The sequence below is a fragment of the Anastrepha ludens genome, chromosome 5, assembly GCF_028408465.1.
Source record: "Anastrepha ludens isolate Willacy chromosome 5, idAnaLude1.1, whole genome shotgun sequence".
In the NCBI taxonomy this organism is placed as follows: Eukaryota; Metazoa; Arthropoda; class Insecta; order Diptera; family Tephritidae; genus Anastrepha; species Anastrepha ludens.
In genome coordinates, this window is record NC_071501.1 from 65015999 (window position 1) to 65039839 (window position 23841).

At 35.2% G+C, this 23841-nt stretch overlaps 1 protein-coding gene across 2 annotated transcripts in view; it reads left to right on the plus strand.

Moving 5' to 3' along the window:
* Positions 1–23841, plus strand: part of LOC128865067 (P protein) — a 111589-nt gene that overhangs the window by 14524 nt on the left and 73224 nt on the right. The window contains exon 2 of one of the 2 annotated variants that reach the window (XM_054105001.1): positions 21288–23143. In XM_054105001.1, coding sequence (XP_053960976.1) covers positions 23064–23143 — 80 coding nt within the window. In that variant the 5' untranslated portion in view covers positions 21288–23063. Of the gene's footprint in view, positions 1–21280; positions 23144–23841 lie in introns of those variants that run through there. The other variant, XM_054105002.1, reaches the window with a different exon arrangement.

Consider the following 23841-nt stretch of genomic DNA (forward strand, 5'->3'; position numbering starts at 1 on the left):
AAATAAACCATTAACCTATAAAAAATCACTTTATCTTACTAATCTACCTAACCTAGGAGCATAATATGTTTATGTGAAAGTGGTGTGAGCAAATTGCTCACGTGCGCCAGTTCGTGTAACTTATTAAGGCGCGCCTTCTCGAGGGTTAACCGCACAGACTGGATATAGTTATGCTGTAAAAAACCGTTAAACAAGTTGGCAACGAGGATGTGGCAACAAAATGGTGCGGAAGCGCTAGTTGGATTCTGGATGAATCACCACTCTAACTAACCAACCAACCAACATCTTATGTGGGATGATCATAAAAAGGTCTTAAAAACCTAACCTACTGAAGAAAATTACCACAATTGTGAAACTTTATAAAGGGGCTTACAGTTGTAAGCTGACGCCAAACGGCAGTTGATTTTTTATGAGGAGCTGTTTTATATCATAAATACACTCGGAGGTTTGCCACCGTTTTGCCGAGGGACGACCGTTTTAGAAAAAACGTTTCCTTCATTTTGGGGTTTACCGGACTGAAATTCGAATCTACGCAATCCGAATGGTAGTCACGGCTACTTCCGCCGATATCTACTCCATTGGAATAGGATGTACAATGAGTCTGTAATCAAGTTTTTCTGAAAAAAAAAAAAACTCCAAACCATACAAAATAATATGGATCCGTCTATTTGTAAGTATGCATAAAGTGGAAAATTTACGATACATCGACGCAAAACAACGATATTTTCGGTGCATTGATATTTCGACATCCGTTGTTGTTGTTTTTTTGTTGTTGTTGTTGTAACAGCATAAACATTCTCTAGAAATGTTTGGGGAATGCCGCTGTAGTAACAGTCCGGGTTCTTCTGGTACGTAGAACTCATTACCATAGAAATGTGTGAGCCGGTGTATTGCTGTGCTGTAAAAACCATGAAGTGTTTCTCCACAAATCCAGCTTTCTGTGCATAATATTCTGCCTCAAATGTTTTACAAAGTGCTTCTTATTACTTGTTTGACAGGGAACTCGGCAATAAAAAAAGTCAACAAACTTTGTGCCTAGGTTCTGTCTTACTTGAGAAGCACTATTGCAATGATTGTTGCTTCGTTTCGATTTTATATCCATGAAACTATGTCTCGCGCCCGAAAGTGATCCCTTTGATAATATCATGATAAAAAAAAGGATTTATTTAGCTCAATAATGCGATAAAATTTTTGCTAACAAATCAGCCCTCTCGGTATTAGCCATCTGATCTCCAAGCTTGTGCGCCTAATGCGCCGTACAGAACGAAATATAAATATCGTTAAATATCGCACTGATCCATAGACGACGCTCTTCGAGTACAATTTCTTTAATTTAATTTTTATTATTACTTTCTCGATGTGTCGTCGGTCACAGAGCTGCATGTTTGGATGGATGACCTAAACAACGAAAATTATCTGCCATAGTACGGCCCGCTTTAAACTCTTTGCACCAGTTGCTTGTGTTTTCGATCATTCACATTTTAGTTGCTTTCGAGTATAGTATTTTGCTAGATGCACAAAATTTCAGACATACTGCAACTAAATTCGAATTATCGAGATTCGCAGAAACATAAAACAATTGCTTGAGTGTGCTCAAAATTGGCTTGTAAACAATTTACGGATGTGTCATGATTTACCGATGATGATTTGAACAGATTTTGTTATTCACTTTTGAGTGAATTCTAGAAAATTTTAATTTAATCTGGAATCTACCAAGAAATAAAATAAATATTTCAATACTGCACTATCTCCATTTAAATTCATGAAACATAAACTGTAAAACGATTGCTTATCAACATTTATTTAAACCGGCAAGTTTTCATATTTAGCTCTTACTAAGTACATCCATTATTTTTATTATCCTGAATAATTTACTTTTGAAAAAGGAGTTTCAATGCCTCTAAACCTTTGCGTCTATTTTCGCATGCAAAAAGCAAACAAAAATAAATAAAGAAAAATAAATGTAATATTTTCTAATTTTCTACATCCCTCCAAAAAGAAACATAAACAAGAAAAAAAATTACAACAAATGAATTGCGGCGAAAGTGCTTAGTAAATTTGCAGCTACCCAGAATTTTCGACTCCACTCCGTGTGGCCTCCTTACAGACCAGCAGGCACCTACACAACGCAATTCAAACAGTGAATACTGCATAAATCTACAAATTTGAGTACAATCATTTAATTTAAAGTTAAATAAAAACTCATGACACGCGTTAAGTGTTTTCTGCGTCTTCGCAACTCGCTTTATTTGTCTTGCTTTTTTTAAACTTTTATGAGCGAAAATATTTATTTTTATATTATATTATATATGCATATAAGTATGTATGTGTGTATACTAGTTCATGGGTGTACATTTATTGTATTAGATTGGCTCATTTTTAAGGTAAATTTTCTTAGAATTTTTCAGCTCTACTCCTTAAAAATATGCTACTAGGTCAATATTATTTTATAATAAGCTGCATTATTATTATATTTTCAGCTGCCTGAAATGCACTAAGCGGTTTGACATAGTCTGCCGAATGTAGACCGCAATAGAAAAGGGATTTGTGGAACTTTCCATGGAAAGTGGTAAACAAAATTTTTTTTTTTTTTTTTTTGTGCTTCCAAAAAACATTTCACCTGTCGTGAGGCAATCAGTAGCTGAATTAATAAGAAAACGAAATAGAAAGAAATTGTGATATTTGAGGGTCTTTGCCCATAAGATCATTTAACAAAAAAACAAAAGCGACTACGAAATTTTTTTTCATTACCATATAACGTCGAAACCAGCTATAACGGCTTAACCCCGAAAATAATACACTGGCTATACGAGTATAGAGCAGTGGTAAGACCAATTATGACGTACGGCGTCTTAGTTTAGTGGTCGAAACTTGGGAAAAAACTATGGTAAAATATTTCGAAACTATTCAAATGTGTGCTAGTCTCTGCATAAGTGAGAGATTAAAGACTACGCCCACGGTAGCGATGAATGCTATGCTACATCTATTACCGATTGAGACCTACAGCAAACAACTAGCGGCAAAATCGGCACTCAGGTGGAGAGAATCTTCTCACTTCCCACTAACAGAAAGGGTTCGCAAAAATACTAAGGGTTCGCGAATACCCCAACAAACAACAAACTTTTGCAACCCAGCAGAGCTTCACTTAAATACATCTTTTACCACAACTTTCCCAAATTGGCCAATGCGCAATAGAAGTGGAGTCAGAATATAGACTTATGGTGCGAAACTCAATGAGCAGGTAGACGGAGGCTTTCAGTCTGAGGAGATGAGTTCCAGCATTTCATTCCGAACGAATTCGAGCTGATTTTGTGACTATTAGGGAAAGCCTGTTGGTCTTAAAGAAAAGTGTCCTAACCACAAGCGGATATTCAGATAGCCAATCGCCCCTAATATTACCTCGAAGGCAGTAGAGGAGTGTATCGACGTTTTGACAGAACTAACAGAATACTTTACAATAAAGGTGCTCTGGGTAGCGGGTCACAGAGACATAGAATGTAACTGCGAAGCAGTTGAACTAGCATGATTGGGTACCACATTACCGATCCAACCGGATAAAGTGAACATACCTTATACCTCTAGCAACTTGTAAGCTACTAATAGATAAACTCATAATCTAATCTGCCAACGTTCTATGGACTCAGTTCTTGACCTGTGCAACAAGTACAAACCGACTGTTAAAATTTAACAGGAAGGACGTAGGAAAGGTTCAATATTCTACGAAAAAGTTTTTTGAATTATTTTGGCAGAAGTAGCCAATTTAAAACTACAAGGATTGTTAAATACATTAAAACCACAGGTCGGTTCAATGAGCACTGTGTAGAGTGATGAGTAGACATCGGATTCTTATGCAAGTGCATATTTTTGTTTAACATCACATGAAGTTCGCACCTAGGTAGAAACTCATCATAATAAAATATTCAATTTGCATAAAAATCCGATCTCTAGTGATGAGGTATCACAATGGGTCTACAGCAGGCCTAAGTGTATTAATTGGCAACATATTACGGAAGATCTGTTGGTGTCTTTATTTTAAACTGACTTTGGCTATATTTCTCTATAATTGGCAGACTTCTCATCATAGGATTTCTGTGCGTCAGTACTGTCTCGTTAATTGTATCGACCTCAAAATTGCGATGAATATCAGCATTAGACTTAAACCATGGTGCATTAGTATTTTAGATTGGGCTTTAGATTGGACTTAAGTATTTTAGATTGCACTTGCTACAGCATACTTATGTTTGATTTAAAGGCAGTGCCCCATACCTCTAACTCATATTTCCTAATCGGTGCAATTATCATTTTAAAAATAAGAACTTTGTTTTTCATTTTGTTTTTTTCTCATTGTCTTTTCCATTGTTGTTTTGGTTTTTGGATCTCTAATTTCTTTTCAGCTGTTTGGCAGCTCGCCAAATTTGAATCAGCAACATTTAAAGTGACTGCTAATCTGATAATCTTTCACATAGCAATTCAGGAATCACTCACTAGTCACTTTTAGTGAATCTCAGGATAAATAACTTTGAACCTTCGATAATATATCAAGAAATACACGACAAACGCTGTTTTGCAAACGTCTTTGTTTTGCCTGCTTACTCCCGCTTAGTGGAGTTTGCCACAAATGGAGTATTTACAAAAGCAGGCATGTTTTGAAAAAAAAAACCAAAAAAACAGAAATAAATAGCAAATAAATTGTATCATTTTTTAACACGTTTTGGCTTATAGATATGCCCCTTTTTAAGTTTGCGAAATTTATGCCAAAAAACCTTCCGGGAGAGATTAGTTTCAAAATAGATACAAAAACCCTGTGCAAATTGGAGCATTCTACGCACAGGTATTTGTTTGCATACATATTTAAGGACTTTATTTTATAAGATATAGAAATGGGACAAATACTTTCACCAAATTTTTTTTATTTCTTAACAAGCGATTAAAATAAAATTAAATTCATTGTAAGAGTTATTTTGTTTAGTTTTAATATAAAATCGGTACACTTGTTGAAATTCAATGATTTCTTAATGAGATTTTATTCAGACACTTTAGACAAAAAAAACTTGGTTTTTTCAAATTCAATCCGCGCACTCAAAGTGCTTGACCTTCCTTATGTCTTGTTGATAATCACTGAAAACGCGAGCTGAGTGGGGAACTGCAGTCGTTTGAAATCGAACGGCATATCTGTAGGAATGATGGGAATGCGAGTAATGAGCAAATCTTTTCTTTTAGATTTTTCACTGGGAATAGTTGCCTCGATGACATTCAACATCATTTTATTCACAACGAGTCTTTTTCCATTACATAATCGTGGTAGTCTTATGTTAGGGCAATAAAATAATTAGGACGCCGAATTTGAATCACAGTTTGTGCGGCGGTACTCTGGGAAGATACCAGGAATTTGAGAATATTGCATGTCATGAAATTTAGAAAATTTTTAAAAATTTATTTGTATGGGTGGCGCCACGCCCTTTTTATCAATATCGCACATTTTTCATAATTATTATCATTATATATATATATAATTGGCGCTTACATGCTTTTCCGGTGTTTGGCCGAACTCCTTCTCCTACGGCAGTTGATTTTTTATGAAGAGCTTTTTCATGGCAGAAATACACTCGGAGGTTTGCCATAGCCTGTCGACGGTTATTAGAAAAAAAACGTTTTCTTCATTTTGGTGTTTCATGCACGGAGGTTCGAACCTACATATTCTGAATGGTACTCATGCACCAACACATTCGACCGCGAATATTACCGCCCCATACTTGACCATAAATGGTTTCGAAGCCATGCAATAATAAGGAACTCGTTTATATGGGAACTACCACGCCTCCTTTAACTACTTTTTTGAATTGTTAAGGTATTAATTTTGATATCATTGTAAAAAATTTCAGTATGGTTCCGAAAATATGTAATTAAAAAAAAATGGTTTAGAAAGGAGGTTTGTAAATTAATTTCACGATACCTATATCCTTTCGGCAACTGCAAGTAATAAGTTGGCGGAGCTTCATTGCAATCCGGTGATTGGGTTAGCAGCTTTTAAAACAGGTGCAAATAAACAAATATTCCTTTTCTATATGGTATATAAAATAAGAAATTTCGTGTCAATGCCCGCACTATTTTCCCTTATATAATATTTCTTAGAATTTCTTTAATCTTTGAATACTCAGAATTTTTTTTTTCTTAAAAATATTCACACCAGTATACAGATAGCCGGCAATAGTTTCGTTGGTGTTTAAGAATTACTCATGAAAATAAATCATCAATTGAATGTCCTGTTCTTAGTGACTACTTGCCTTTCTGTATTTGAAGTCGATGTTCCACTCTAACGTATATACATATGTATGTATGCAAATAGTCGGAGAAAAATGTTGAACTTGCTAGAGAAAATGTAAATAAAAAAAGTTGAAACCAGGATGGCAGAAAATATACAAAGAGATTATAAAAGAATATATTGCATGGTGAGCTCGGATATGGGCAGAGATATAATGGCAATAACTACGCCAATATATTCTATGGCATTTAAAGCTATTTTGTCCCATGGCAGTTAAATTTAATACATACAAATAAATATATTTGTAGACAAGCAGCGAGTAAAGTGTTTTGCCTATCATTTGCAGCGCTTCAACAAACTTTTGAAGTGTTTGTGATTGGTCCACTTTCTATTTCAGTTTTAGGCACCGAGTTTTTTATTTTTCGTAATTATTTTTTGCTGTTATTTCTCGCAGTTAAAATAATCATCCATGTGAAATTTTCGTTTTTTCTTCAATGCAATCAGGATATTTACATATACATATACGTATATGCGTAAATATTTCCTTTGTGGGTCTGTATGAAAAGAATATTTAAAGAGTAAATACCAAATATTGCTGCCAAAAAGTGTTGCCTAAGCTCGGTTAGGCTTCTCCAAATATTCATACAGAATTTCCTTTGTATCAAGTTTGGCATTCTCAACCTTCAATTTCGCAGATCAAAACTTGTATACTAAAAATAAGTCGAAGGCAAATTTGCAAATTGAGTCAAAGTTCTAAATTTAAATAAAAATAGAGAATGTAAGTAAATATATTTTAGATAAAATTTATAAATTTTATTTCAAGTCATATTTTAAATTGGAATGATATATGAGGTATGTACTTCGGAATCACAACCTCCAGTCACCGATGCTGCAGTTTCCGAAATCCAAATTGAAAGCATCGAAGGTATCTGTTGTGTCTTAGGCTCGTACTTCTTGGTTATTAACTAATTTGGTAATATATACACCACAACAATACAATTGATAATGGAATGTTCTTCATCTGACAGCAATGATGAAATGGAGCAAATTATTGAGTAAAAACTGAAATCATGGGATCCCTTAGCTCGTTATTTTGCATAATATTTGCTTTATTTTTTTCTAAATTTAATACGAGGTAACTAAACTGATTTTTTTTTTAATTTTTGGGATTTTCCCGCCAACAATTTAATCAGCTTTTCGCAAAACATGCAATTTGTTACTGGTTTCGTGTTCATGTATTATACTTTTTCTGATATCTCTCTCTTTGCGAGCGACTTCTCGGAAATTAAGTTACTGGATAACTTTTACATGAACAGACCTAATATGACACCACGTGAAGCAGCCCCACCACCATGTGCCATCGTTTGTTTTACTTGATGTTTTTGCAGATTTTCATGCGGGCGGGGGCAGTAATACTACTACCCAAACGGTTAATACGAATCTCATTAGACCATATCACCATTTCATCTGCACTCCAATGTTTGCATTATTTGCAAAGTCTCAACCTGACATTCACGTTTTTGTGGCTTGATGGCGGCCTCCAACCCGATGTTTTTCGGCGCTCTGCGTCCTGTCTACTAACTGACGGACTTTTTAATCTTTTGTGCAGTTTCTTTTTTGGTTGTTGTAACTGCTTGATGAGTAAATAATCGCTCTAATGCTCGCGCATCTCTGCCCGAAAGTAGATTGGGACGTTTTTTGTACCCTTTAGAGCCTTTATATTCCGTCGTTCAAGAACAATAAGTACTGTTTGATGGCAAATTTCCAAGCGTTGTGCTATTTCCCTTGATGAGTGCTCATTTTTAATCAATGAAATAATTTCATCTTCAACCTTTTTACCAATTTTCATCATTTCGATTAATATATGAGAACAATACTTTTCATCTGAACAAAACAGCAAATTTGACGAAACGGTTAATACATGTTTTAGATTTTTTTTTGCTTATCGGGAGTCAAGAAACGAACAGTTTAAGAATAAAGCTTTACTGATGAATTTGAATACATGTAACATTGGTTACATTCAATTATTTATTATATTTGTAATATCTTTTTTTATTTTTAAATATTTTGTAAATTTGTATGAATACGTTTTATTTCTTAATAAATAAAGCATTCAACCTGAAAATTTGACATCATTATTTTGAAAAATTACTCTAAAGTGTATCAAAAATGCATGAATGTGGCAAAAATTTAGCCAGTTTTGCTCGCCATTGTACATATTTGATTGTAACAGCAGAATGCGACAGATTTTATTCCAAATTGTAGGAAATTTCATAAACTTTACTTCTACTGAAATACTTCGTGTTTAAGCGAAATATATATATTATATATAATTATCGCGTACTCTCTTTTTGGGAGTTTGGCCGAGCTCCTCCTCCTATTTGTGGCATGCGTCTTGATGTTGTTGCACAAATGGAGGGACCTACAGTTTCAAGCCGACTGCGAACGGCAGATATTTTTTTATGAGGAGCTTTTTCATGGCAGAAATACACTCGGAGGCTTGCCATTGCTTGCCGAGGGGCGACCGCTATTAGAAAAAACTTTTGTTATTTTTTTATTTTATTTATTTTATTTATTTTAGTCTTTCATCGAGATTCGAACCAACATTCTCTCTCTGAAGTCCGAATGGTAGTCACGCACCAACCCATTCGGCTACGGCGACCGCCGTAATACATCGGTATAATTGGTGCCCTGGAGTTGGCCCACCTCTACCAACAACATTTTTATAATTCGGATAAAACTGTGCATACCTTATCTTTAATATAATAGAGCGATTTGATGCCAAGTCATCCAGGTATTTTAGAAATTATCGTAAGTTTTTCAGAAAAATGCTGAAAACTTTTATTCCATCTTGAAAATTTTGGTATACGTTTTTTAATTTTTATGTATTTTTTTTTATTATTTTCAGGATAAAATATAACTAATGTCCGAAAGATATGTTAATTACGGCATTAAGTTTTGTGTACCAAAGTTATCTAGATATAAAAGTAATGTAATCGATTTATAGTTTGTTTTAAATACCTTGCTAATCAAATATTTGGAGTTAGGCATAAAAGAAGTTTTCGAATGTTATTATACGCATATTTATACCCTCTAGGGTAGCCTTGGGAAATATTTTCAACAAACCTAGAAACTCTTATTCTCTAACCATCTACGCCCCTATCGATAACCAAATGAAGCGAGAGTGATATTTAATTTACACCTAAATTTTATATTCGCTTGTGGCAATTAAATTTGTACTTATGTATGTGCGTATGTATGGGTATATGTGCAATACGTAATTGCCTAGGGGAATAACAAGTTTTAATATTTATAAATACCCAAAATAAATAGAACGGTTAAAGGACACTCCAGTACAATACACCAACGATGGGTAAGAAAAGTCAAATACAAATAAAGGAACATTTTTTAAAACATGAGAACAAAATTACGTGGGACTAATGAATAATAAATGACTGCATTGACAGTGAAATTCTCAGGTGTGCACGCAAGCAGAAGAAATATATCTAAAACTCGTGCGAAACACGAATGAAAAACAAGAAGAAGCATATGAGCGTGAAAAAGTAAGGAAAATAAACTTCATTTCTAAAAAGTAGACGCTTTGCATGGTGGTATTTATAACATAAATTGTATGCGTATGCATACACATTAAAAATTAAAAAAGAAAAAATTTTGAAACCAACTGAGGAGATTCCCATACTCACATGTCGATGCATAGTTAATTTGTAGAAAGTATACCTGTGAACACGAAATTCTTACATTAGCCTACAGGCGCGCGCTATCTATGCATAAATGCGTGAATTTTTGTACTCTGTGAACGGCATGTGTTAATCTGAAAGTCCAGTTCACAGCGTTAGAAATTTCTTACAACAGTGATTTTCCCCCATGCTGAATTGATTCTTTATACTACTAGATGAGTAGCATAATAATTTTGTAATATTTCTTGAGCTTCTCAAACCTAGTGCACTTGTTAAAATTAATCGAGTTGAATCGGATATCCGAATAGCAAAAGAGGCAATGCAAAGTGATTTTTGAACAGGAAAATGTTTCATCACATCGAGCAAAGTACAACCTGCAAAAAGAAAGCAAAAAAAAAAGTATATAGAAAATAAAAAAGATATTCATGCTAAGCCTTCGTTTGGCCCACGAGCACCGGCCTCGCTTTGAATCAAAATGTTTTCGATCCTTGTAGATAATATATTCATCTACTTGAATGACGCAATAACCGCTTAAGCGATTTTGGCCGAGTTTAACAAAGCGCGCCAGTCGTTTCTTTCTCGTGCTAACCGGCGCTAGTTGGACACACCATGTGAAGTCAAATTCTTCTCCCCCTGATCTTTCCAACGCAGCGGAGACCTTCCTCTTCCTCTGCTACCACCAGCTGCTACCGCATTGACTACTATCAGAGTCGGATTGTTTGTATCCATTCGGACGAAATGACCAAGCCAACGTAGCCGTTGGATCTTTATTCGCTGCACTACGTTTATGTCGTCGTAAAGCTCATACACCTCAATATTTCAGCGCCTACAATACTCGGCGTCACCAACATGCAAAGGTTAAAAACTCTTGCGCAGAATCCTCCTCTTAAGCACTACAAGGGACGCCTAATCGGATATTGACATCGTCCAGCTTCTGCGGCATGCGATAGGACGGGCATGGTGAAAGCCTTATAGGGTGTTAATTTGTTCGTCGAGAAAGGACTTCACTACTCAATTGCCTACTTAGTCCAAAGTAGCACTTGTTTGCAAGAGAGATTCTCCATTGGATTTCAAAGCCAATTGAACTGTACAATGTGACAAAATATGTCATTTTTTTTGTTTTAAGCCTTGTAGCGTTCCATAATAATTGTTTTAAGATTTTGAAATTTCTGTTGATTTTGCCACGCCCCCTTTTCAATACCTACCAGTTCTCACCACAAGACAGGTATTAGCAATTTGTTCCCGTGTACATTCAGATGTCAGCATAAAATGAAAGGCGAAAAACCGTTCCATTCACACTATTGTCAGCTGTTCAACGCAGTTCATCCTTTTCTTTTATATTCTCTTCTGTCGTGAAGACAGACGTTACTTTTAGTGAATGCACCTTGGTTGAGTGCAACATTGAACAACATGTACACTCTGGAAGGGTAACATTGTTTCGTAGAAAATAGAAAATAGTTAAACTGAATTAAACTAAAAAATTTTTTTGGCCCTGTTTTTCGGCCTAATACCATTCTGTGTCTGGTATTAGTAGTATTAGAGATGAGATATGTCCCTAATTGATGTCTGGATAAATTTAAAACTAAAAAAAAAAACAATTCAAAAAATGAGCTATTATAGCCCAATCGTACTGGAAATTCTAAGTATATATAAATAAAAAAATAGAAAGTTGCTTAAAAATAAATCTACGCGCAGTGTATGTGTCTATGCAAATATTAAGTGCGCACGTGTGCGCGTAATAAAATGTATTTTTAACTAAATCTGCAGCAGAACTTTTTTCACACTCACACACAGATAACTCTCACAGCATTGCGTTGACCTTAAGCTGACAGCTGCTGTTGTATGTATGCATTGCACCTGGCTACATCTACAAAGTAATTATATATTTTATTTTTAAATTGTGAATTTACCGAAAAAGGTAGAAAGGTAGAAATTGCCACAGTTTTCCTCTAGTGCCTACATTTAGCTGAAGACAATTAAGCTTCAAATTTTAAGAGCAAATATATTGCAACAATTAAAATTGCAAGTGTGTTTTTAATTAAAAGCAGTCGCTTGGGGTTATAGTAAAAATATTGAGTCACGAACAATCTTCTTAGGTGTGTAGCTCGAACTTCACCTAAAGTGAGGCGTCCTACAGTTTAATGTCGTCCATGAGCGACAGTTGACTTCAGTTGAATATTAAAATGAAGTGTGTTTTGTTTTATAATACTACGTTATTCAATAAGTTTTGCAGTTCAATAAGAAAAATTGAAATACACTTTATTACTCAGTACAGTCTCCCCGCGTGTTCAAGTTTATAGCAAATTACAGAACTTTAACGAATTTTGTCTCTAAATATTATTTTTCAAAATTGCATTCAACATAAACTAACAATTTTCAGTATTTCTATATGAAGTTTAATGATCTAAAAAGTTAGGAAACGAAGTTGGTATTTATTTAAAAATTCTTTCTTCTTTTTTGGTTAAAATTGAACGCTAGTTTTCCAACATTTTCCCAAATATACAAAAACAAATTTACTTTTAAGTATCCACATATGAGTCACTAGTTACATACACTTAATACGAGGGTTGATATTTATATTTCTCGGCTAACAATGGAAAAATTAACCTTTGTGGTTGAATGCTGTTTTTTTTTTCTTTTGGTTTTTAAAATATTCTCGATTATTATCAATCCACTTTTGCATTCATTTACACCAATTTTCTAAGCGCTTTGTTAAATCGCTATTCCAGGAATTTTTTCAAGTTTTGTGGGACTCAACGCGAACACATTTTTTTTACTAAAAGGTCATTCTACATAATGTTATTGCTGCTCGTCATACTATTGTCCAAAGATGCCTCAATTTCACAGTACGTGACATGACGATCTTGTTTAACTAATATTTCGCTCACAGAATCCATATATACTTTGTGGCACAATAACTCTTTCGCGGAATTCGTCGGTTAGTGAACAGCGACCGCGGGAAAACTCGTTCAACCAATTTTTTACGGTTCTGCCTCGCCGTATAATAGTTTTGATCCATCGTTACATCCTTGCCTTGTGAATGTCGAAAATTGTGAGAAGTGTGCAATTACACAAATGTTTATGGCTTAACTCCATTTTTTCCAAATTTTAGAATGGAAATATCATATGATGCCTGGTACCACTGGAAGTGGAGCTAACCCTGGCAACCAAATTTTGTAAAAAATTGGTTCACGCTTTCTAGCGCTATCCCTCAAACAAGCTCGGGTAGTGTAGGGTTTTTGGCTGGTACAAATATGTATGAGTCCATAAGAAAAACAGCTCAGGGTGATTAAAATGTTTCTTATTACTATCGATATCATTTTTGGGCAATTATTTTTATCAAGGTCTATAAATGAACTTAAAATGATCTATGTACATATACACAAAGACACTTTTTCTGTTCAAATTTGAAATTCTGTCTTCGCTTAACGAGTACATCGCCTTTTTATGATACCTTCTACAGCAAGATCTAATACTGCACGGTTTACCGAATGGAGAGGTGTGGCCAACATCAGACCGGCTCTCAGCGATTTTGAAATAATCAACTGATTGGCTTAGGTTATGGGGGATTATGACGGTGGTTTATTTATGAAAAAACTGAAAGTATGTTGGTGATATAAGAATGAAATCAACGCAACTATTACTCACATTTTTTCGTTGTCGTCTGTGATTGATGGTGACGTGGCAGTCAAAGATGCTCTCATTATTTTGTTTCGAATAGCCAAACCTATTAATATATCACCTTTGGTAATAATGAATCAAAGCGCTTTATTTTCTTTGATAGAGGAAAAATCTCACCTGTTAAACTTTCATTAGATGTATAAGGGAGGAATTGTTTTAGTGGCTACACCATTCGATGCAGTTGACGACGGTAACTGTAAGTGCGAAGGCATTTACCCACCACAAAAAAAAAAAAAACATTCCATGCGATCCTTTAAAATTTTGCAGATATGTTAAGTTTTCCGGTGATGCCATTGTATGGCATTTGTGTACACCGCTCAGGTCAAATGCATTAGAAGGTAAAATTAGTGGATATTTTTCAATTGAAATCAGGTATTAGGCAAAGGAATATAGATGGTATAGTCAACTTCTTGGGCATTCTCACATCAATTTTCTATTTTTGTATTAAAAATATTTGTTTTGAACTCATGTCACCTGACAAGTTAAAGGTCGTTTCTATATTATCCGCAGAACATCGATCTCTCAGCTATTTGCTGCCCGAATAGATATTTTGAAATTAGTGCGCAAAATATTTTTTATAGAATTTAACATGAGGTATGTCTGAAGTCTGTCTTCGAATCTTCAGGTTCTATTCATAAAAAGTCGATACTCCTCCCTTTAATCGAAATTACAATATTTTCGAAGACATAGGCCAATCATAGTCCCAAATTGGCTCCCATCTGCAGATGCTTAGGTTCTTCGACAAAGATGTGTGAGTTCCCCAAACCCCAGATGCAGCAATCTCGTTTGGTAGCGTATTACGAAACTTCTTTTCAATAAACGTACAGTTTTGGGTATTCGCTTTTGAATGAAGTTTGCAAAATTTTAATTAATAATATTTTAAAACTGACCCTGGATTTCTGACACGCTTTTGAGGGCAAAACAGCGGCCAGTTTCAAAATAATTTATAGGCCATAAAGAACACCCGCCGATAGACCTCTATTTAATACTAAATTGCACGAGACAAAGAAAATAATAAAAAGGCGGGGATGAACATAGATAGTTGAATTAACAGAATTCGTCTGTAGGTAAAACACACTACTATGTGTAAAGGGGCTTACTCTTATTTCGATTACTTTTAGTATGTTACTTTAATTTTGTCGCATAGTGTTTGAGTACTCTAGAAAGCAATAAAAACTTGTTTAAACCATTTTTTGTGTAGAATTTAGAAAGGAATGCATACATCTGCATTTATTGCTCTATGCAAACTACATACGTACCTCCATACCTATGAAATAAAATTTCTTTGGCTGGCATGAAGTGCTTTTGCGTTTTTTTTTTATGTAAGTACCCATTTGTGTAAGTATCCACTAACAACAGCAATTGAATATGAGTATCTACATATCTATCTATGCATTTGATAAGTTGGTCATGCGAACCGGTTTTTCGGTTCATTAAATCATTTGCAGTGCAGGGCCAACCAGTTACTGTGTGCATTGGTAGTTACCTGATTGAGCTGCCTTGAAGTGATTGTGGCTTTTCAATTTTCAGCTGTTAGAATTCCTACCGCAATCGAAAGTAAAACTAAAGAAAATTATTAATTTCAAAAATTAAACTTTCACCGCTACTTGTCTTTACCTACCGTTGGAGTGGTACATTTTGTATGCATATGTACACATACACATGGTGTGTGTTTGTGTATTTGTTATTACAGAATTACAGAGTATTTCCAAATTGTTATTCAAATCGGCTGAGAAATGGTAGAGTTATGGTAGACCGAAATTTAATTTTGATGCAAATTTTCATTATTTTAGGCATTAACCTTTTGCTTGTATTTATTTTTCAACGAAACATAAAATAATCCCGCTTTAGGACGATAGCCCTTTTTAAATGAACATTTTGCGTCTTTTCGAATTATATTCGGGTAAAAATTTATAATATTATAAGGAATGTAAAGAACCGGCCTATATTTACTTTTGTAATGAATTCTTAAATTTACGACAATTTAAATTTAAATTGGATTATTTGAGATTGAGGATATTGAAAATTTAGTAGCTTTTTTAAAGCCCAAACATCGAATTTTTAAAATATTTCAAAAACCGTTCTACGTTTATATTTTGCGATTACCATATCTGGATTTAACAGAAAGTTTTCTATAAGAATAACATATGAGGGAAATTCTTTTGTCGGTAGTGTTATTCATACGCAATCTTATTTTTACCATAAATGAGTAAATTTCGGATAAAAATCGAAAAGTGATTGTTTTCGAAATCGGAATTGGCTACAGGAATGATGGAGTCTAATTGAAAATTCTATCGTTCCAGATTGACTCAAAGATATCTGCTTCGAAACCTCCGTGAGCGATTAGGGGGACGATGTCAAGGTGCAGACTGCAAGTTGAACGAGAAGCTTAACCATCTCCCGATAAAGGACTTATTTTTATATATACATACATAAATTAGGCACTTATTTCATTAACGACATTTTCCTTTGACCCAAATCTCTTACCATCTAGTCATTTCTTTGGATGAATTAATTAGTCGTCAGGGCTTTGGATAGGAATTTAAAGGGGAACTATATTCTTAAGGTCGAATGGGACATAAAATTATACTCTGGTTCCTTCTGTTGTCTATTATAATGAAACTCAAGCAAATTCTTCTCTAGATCTAGCTAATCTTTATGCATATTTATGCCTTCTAATTCCGATGTTGAAGATGAAATTCGGTAACTCAAAGCATCAACAAAATTTGATATATCTTTTTAAAAACTACTCTGCAATTGCCCATCCACTCTTATTAAATTTGAACAAATCCCTAGAATGGGGAGAGTTCCTAGATACCTGGAAAGTACACAGATATTTCAAAAGCATTTGATAAGGTTAATCACACGCTTTTAATTTCCAAATTCAGGGCTATAGGATTTCACTCCACTCTTTTAAAATGGATTAAATCCTCTCTTGGCGGCCGCCGTAGCCGAATGGGTTGGTGCGTGATTACCATTCGGAATTCACAGAGAGGTCGTTGGTTCGAATCTCGGTGAAAGCAAAATTAAGAAAAACATTTTTCTAATAGCGGTCGCCCCTCGGCAGGCAATGGCAAACCTCCGAGTGTATTTCTGCCATGAAAAAAAGCTCCTCATAAAAATATCTGCCGTTCGGAGTCGGCTTGAAACTGTAGGTCCCTCTATTTGTGGAACAACATCAAGACGCACGCCACAAATAGGAGGAGGAGCTCGGCCAAACACCCAAAAAGGGTGTACGCGCCAATTATATATATATAAATTTATAAATCCTCTCTCACCTCTCGGAAATGTGTTGCTATTGTTGATGGTGCTTCATCTATTATTTTTATAATTTTTGTTAATGACATTTACAGTTATTTTAATAACGCAAATTTTCTTTTGTATACTGATGGTTTAAAAATATACTCGGCGGTTGCAAGTACAGCAGACTCTATAAATCTTCATTATGATTTAGATAAATATGAAAAAAAGTTAACTTTAAATATAAGTAAGTATTTTTATGCCTTTTATTCTACATTTTCTTCTCCTATATCTACACTCTACCACATTGGTGGTTCTAGATTATGCAATCTAATTGAAATTATTGATTTTGGTTCGAGATTTGACTCTAGATTCTCTTTTCAAAGACATTTAAATGGCACCATTAGGAAGTCATATTCTTTTCTTGCTTTTATTCGACGTTTTAGTTCGGCTTATATTGACACTCTAAAGCTATTATATACCTACCTTGTGCGTTCGAAGCTGGAATATGTCGTCCTTATTTGGAGACTATATTAATATGCTGTCATATTAGTAGGCTTGATAGTGTCCGTTATGCTTTGTGTACTTTGCATTTCGCTGATCCAATTTCTTCCTATAAAAGTCGGTGATTGCTCATTAATTTAAAAAACATTGGATATTAGAAGGATCACTCTCTCCCTTATTTCCGTTTACGATTTATTAAATGGGGCAAGTGACTTCCCGTCGCTACTCGAGAAAACATCACGCTTCTGAGGCTTCACTTGAAAGTAAAGATGTGCTGCTCCCACAAACTTGTGTACACATTCGTGGTATTTCTGAATCCATTTTTGTTTGCGCTTCGCATATTCCGGCTAACAGTAGCCACAACCTCTGCCCATGTTGACAACATTCTTTCTTTGGCTTTGAATAAAGTAGGCGATGGCAATCTTTGTGTGCTTATCTGTGCAATGTCAACTGGTCAAAATCTTTATCGAAATCAGCTCTTATTGCCTGCGATGTTAGTAGTCCTGGTGCAATATGCTTAGTTGATAGTTTTTTAAGTATTGATATCATGCAAGTCAATTGTTTTCTCAACAAACTTGGTCGTACTTTAGACTTGATATTTTTAAGTAAAAGCGTAAATTTTCCCATACTTGAGTGTGCTCTACGTATTATAAAATCAGTAACGCATCATGTACCACTAGTTCTTACTCTTGAATTTTATGATTATGTTGAAACTAGAAATTTTAATTCTAATTTTTCGTTTAATTTTAAGTTATGCGATTTTTTGAAGCTGAACAATCTTTTGCTGAACATTAACTGGGATTCCTTGTTTCAACATTTTGAAGTTTCTAAGTGTTTCGAGATTTTTGGAACCACAGTGGTTGACGTTTGTAAAAGTGTAATTCCTCCTGTAACAAACAAAAAAAAAAAACAATATAATATACTCTGGCACAATGCTGCTACGTTTTTAGATTCGAAAAAAGTTTAAAATCGAATCCAAAAGCGTTTTGGAATTTTGTAAATTCGAAAAATCTATTCCCAACATTCCGTCCGCTCTTTTTTTCGGTGACAGAGCTGCAAATATTCCAGCCGATGCGGCTAATCTCTTTGCTAAGTTCTTTCAGTCCAATTTTACATCGGCCTCCGACAGTGAAGAAAAAGTTTTCTTCGATATATATACAACCATCTACTTCGACAAGCTAGTATTACTGAAGATGTCTTTAGAGGCATTACTCGACTTGAACCCTCTTCAAACACTGATGTTGATGGTTTGTCTGCGGTGTTATTCAAGCAGTGTGATCCTTTTCTATACCCTCTGTCGTTAACCTTTAACAAATCACTAAATTCGGGTACTTTGGTTTTAATTTCACGCATTTTCAAGAGCTGTAAACGCTAAAAGCCATATTAGTAACTAGAGGCCTATTTCGAAGCTTTCCGCCACTGCAAAGCAAGAACATGGTGCGTCCGGAGCAGCATGGCTTCTTTCCGGGCAGCTCAACATTGTCTAATTTGGTTGTATTTTCCGATTATCATATCGCTGCCTTACAATCAGGGCACCAACTTTCCTAAGGCCTTTGATCGGGTTTCCCATATAATATTAATAAAAAAATGAGCCTGCATTGGCTTCCACGCAGCCCTCTTACTTTCAAAATCGCCATTGCTTGGTTGTCGGCGACAATGTTAGGTGTCTTCCTTTCGTTGCTTGCCCTGGGGTTCTACAAGGTAGTATTCTGGGCCCAATTCTTTTTGTTCTGTTTATCAATGATATTTACTCTTGCTTCTCGTTACCAAGTTTCCTGCTTTATGCTGGCGACTTTAGGATTTATTCGACGATTACTAGCTCCCTCGACTCTGAGTTGATGTAAATAGTTTTAAATAATTTCAGCAACTGATGTCTAAATAATCGTCTATCGCTGAACATAAATAAGTGCTTGCAAATTACCTGTTCCAAGCGTGCCACTGTTATTGACTCCTCTTATCACATTTCGAGTACACCCCTGTCACGTGTAAGTGAAATTAAAGGCTTGGGTGTAATATTTGATTCGAATCTTACTTCTGCTAGTCATATGAAATTGCCAAATCTTACGCCATGCTTGCTTTTGTTAGGCATCATAGCTCCGATTTCTCCGACCTTATACGCTGAAGCTTTTGTATAGGCCTTCGTGCGTTCCAAACTGGGGTATGCTTCCTTCATTTGGTCTCCGTATTATACGTGCCTTGCTGCTGGACTTGAACGAATCAAAAAGTTATTCTCACATTTCGCGTTTCGTAATTTGTGCAGTTTGGATCCTCTCCCTACATATGAAGCGCAATACTTATTGATCAATTTAAAATCATTGCAGAGCAGGAGAGTAATTCTATGCTGTAATATTCCGGGCAGAGCTCTAAGTAGGTCGGAGTTCTTCTATGTTGGATTTTTAAAATCTCTTTATGCTCAGAATAATCTTATTACTAGAGCCTTAATTGAGTTTAATAAAATCTCTAAATTTTTTGAGATAGATTTTTCATTTTCAAAAGATCCCCTATAGACATTTTTAAATATTTATTATAAATAGTTTAATTGTACCTCCTTTTTTTATTGCCTCAAAATGTGTCCACTTAGCCTATAAGAATGTATTATATTCATTGGCTTAATAAATAAACAAATAAAATTAGATATAAATAAATCATGATATTTTTTGGTTAGGGATGGTTAGAAATATCATAATTATGCTTCCAATGCTCCGATTTCTAGAACGTCGAGAGAATTTAATAAAAATTTCAAATCATATTGGTCTAGAATTTTCTTCCAGGAAGTACGACTTCAAAATGTTACTAAATTAATTGCTGATCTCGATTCTAAGTATTCTCTAATATTCTTTCTCTGAAAACTATTAGAAATGTCACCTTTTTTTCATTAAAACGAAATTACTAAATTATAATTTTGATTTATTTTTGATTGAATTATTTATCATCATCTGGTTTTCATAGTCTGTAGAAAACACTGCAGTTTTAGATTATTAAATAAATAAATAAATAATCAAGTACATTGGAAGAGGGTACAGTCTGGAGCTTAATTTAGGTAGTTTCGCCATTGTTACTGCGAATTTGTGTACCAATGCATTTTAGTTTTTCTTTTTTACCCCACATCTATTTCGTCGAATCTATCCAGCTCTGTAAAATATGTGCCGGTGATTGTTTTACCTTTTTGTAGACAAACGAAGTGAATTCCGAGCTCCTTTTAAAAACCATCTGCCACTCGGGGGTAACATTAAAGTGTAGAGACGGAACTATTAAAACGTATAGCGTAGAAGGGGACTCTCCGCCAAACAGCTATATTTTGTAAGTAAGCGCTTTCTTCCTTGAGTTTATTTCTCAGATATTCAACACATGATTTTTTAACTGCCACAAAAAAATGGTTTAAGTATTTGTCACTCACTTATGCCAGTATTGTGACCAAATTTGTGCTTAAAATGTTTGATCACATCGAGCCAAAATCCTATTGACCACTTGTCAGCTGTCAGCTATCACGTAATGACAACCTTCACAGCTTTTGTTCAGAAACTTAGGCGGCAATACGTTTTCGCGTGCGATGTGCCCCCTTTTCCTTTGCTTTGGAAGTTGAATTTCATTTTTTTTGGAATACTGAAGAAAGCTAATCAATTTGTAACTTTTTTTTGCTTCGAAGAGTTATGGTTTGAAGTTACTCTGAGCTGGCAATGACTGATGACTCAAAGTGGCAGCCACCGCATGGTTCTCGTAATATATTTTCATGTCCATTTATTTTTATTTTTTGTTTTGTTTCTGTGTTTTGGAAAAATGAACACACATACACACACACACTAGCGATAGCACTGCACTCGAAGATGGTTATATGCGCCATTTACCGCTGCTCCCTCTCAACTGTTGAATGTCAATCAAAAATATTTTCTAAAATTGCACAGATATTCTTTGCCTCACGAGCAGCTAAACAAAAAGCAGAAATACAACCATTTTAAACGGTGACTATACAAAAAAAGAAAAAAAAAACCGCCAGCCAAGTAGCTGTAGCGAACGAGTGAATGTGCAACAAAGCGTGAAAACTGACAGGAACAAAAGAAATAAATGTTAAAGGTTGGTGGTGAGAAAAAAATAAAATAAAATGCTGTTAAGGTGACGAAAGGAAAAACAAATAGCTGTGTAAAAAACGAAGAATTAAAGTACAAAAAGTGGAAAAAGTGAGAAAGGTAAAACATAAAGCTGAATTAAAGCAAACGAAAAACAAAAAAGAAGAAAATTCCTTTAAAATGTACAAAAGAAAGGTCTAAGGTGAGTGAGCAACCGGTGTTTTCAGATGCAACAAACGGTAAATCGATTGTTTAGAGAGGAGCAAGAAAATAAAGAAAGCGACATCTGCTCATCTGTGGAAAGTGGCTGTAGTGATAGGGCAAATAGCCAGCAAGTGTTTTAACGAACTGCGAGCGAATGTACCTGCAACTGACAAATAATTTTACTTAGTTTATGTGATCCATTAGAGAAAAACTAGACGAAAAAAAAACTTAATTTAAAAAGTAACTCAAATGCTGTTTAACTGCTTTAGGAAAACAAATTTATAAACATTTCAGTTGCGCGCCATTTTTATGCTTCATGCTACAAATATTTAATGTAACAACGTAAAACTCGAAACTAAACATATCACAAACAAGTAAATACCTAATAGAAATTCATTGCTAACTTTATTGAAAGCCAGCAGCCATCACAACCGACGCTTTGGTTGAAGTTCTAGTGGTAAAACAACCCATCCACACGTACATAGCGACACCGATACCAACCTGCATACATACATACATTCCATCCAGCGACATTCCAAGCTGAGCGAAAATAAATGCACCAGCTGAGTTCACATTCCGTGTAATTATAGCATTCGACCCATTCGAACCTCCTAACCATCACGGCTACTGCAGTTGCCTTTGAAGTTGGTGTCACCTACCAAAACTAATCGAAGCGTCACATACAGTTAATTAAATAGCGCAAAAAAGTCGTGCGAGCAGTGTAGAACGGAAGCACATAGATTTCACTTGAAAGGTGTTAATTTAAAATTCATCAAAACGGCTAACGAAGCGTTCGCCCTGGCGGCTATATCAGCGCCAGCAACACCACCAGCATCAGCGCTGCTGACACCTACATCGTCCACACCAACGACATCGACGCGCTCACCAGTGGAGACGCCAAGTTTAGGAGTCACGCCGACGCCACCCATTGAACTGGAGGTGGTGAAGTCAAGGTGTGAGGAGGAAGTGCAAAAGGTGGAAAGCGTGCGCGAAGAAATCGTGGGAGAGGAAGAAAACGAAGTACTGGTTGTGGAAACGGTGTTGGTGCCAAAGGAAAACGGTGCCAAAACATCAACAGCAGTGGTAGTTGAAAGCAGAATCTCAATAGACGGCCCCACCGAAGCTAAGCCTGTTGCTGTGAGTGCACAGCAGCCTACAGCACAACACGACACTCCAGTAGCATCAGCATTAGCGTCATCAACAGCAGCAACCCCTACGTCTACTGATCACCAGACGAAGACGAATGAGTGCAGCAACATAAACGGCAATAATAACAGTTTTCGTCGCAATAGCAGCAGCTTCAAAAGCAATAGAAAGAATATTGCTACTGCCAACTTTGCTAAAGGGGTGAACAACCAACATAGCATAGGGCGCACCAGCAACAACAATAAAGCGAAAATTACGCTGAAAATGCGTTTCAAAGTTGCCAAGCGTATTTGCCAGCGACGATTGCGCACAAAAAATATCGATGAAAACTATCCACAACCGCAGTAAGTCTAAAAAAATAACACTAATTTGGTCTATCAATACGGAAATCTTATTTTATTAAATTAAGTTAATTTATTGTAATTAATTTAATATTAAATTGCTAAAATAACAGTAAACTATGAAAATGTTACAAGTGAAAAAAAATCATAAAAAAGTTGTAGAGTTGTACTTGATTCTGGGAGATATTTAATTTTTTTGAAGGTTAGGATAAAAATGAAAGAAATTCAAAGAAAATAATTTTTATTTCAATAGTTAGCAAAGCCGTTTGTGAACTTTTCAACTGAGCTTGATGAGACAATGGTGTAAGTAGGAGATACTGAATGTTACGCTGTCATATCGTATTTTGAAATAACTCTATTTATGCCCACAGTCTCATCCAACAGAGTTTCGTAGTAGTAGTCTTTTGTCGCCTTATTGTGCGCCTATTTGCATCGCCTTGTTTTAAACGCATTCCTCTCTTTCAACGTTCGACGTTCTTCAAGCTTAAACGAATTCATTTGAATTGATGTCAACTCACTGGCACTGTCTCAGCTATTAATGAAAATAATAATAAATAAATCTGATTACCGGTTTCGAAAAAAAGTGTTCCCCAAAATGTTTTTTAACGTAAATTTTTTTTCTAAAAAATAAAATAAAAATTAATAATTTATAAAAGTGTTAGAATATCTGACTTCAAAAAACTCCACACAAAAATTTTGAA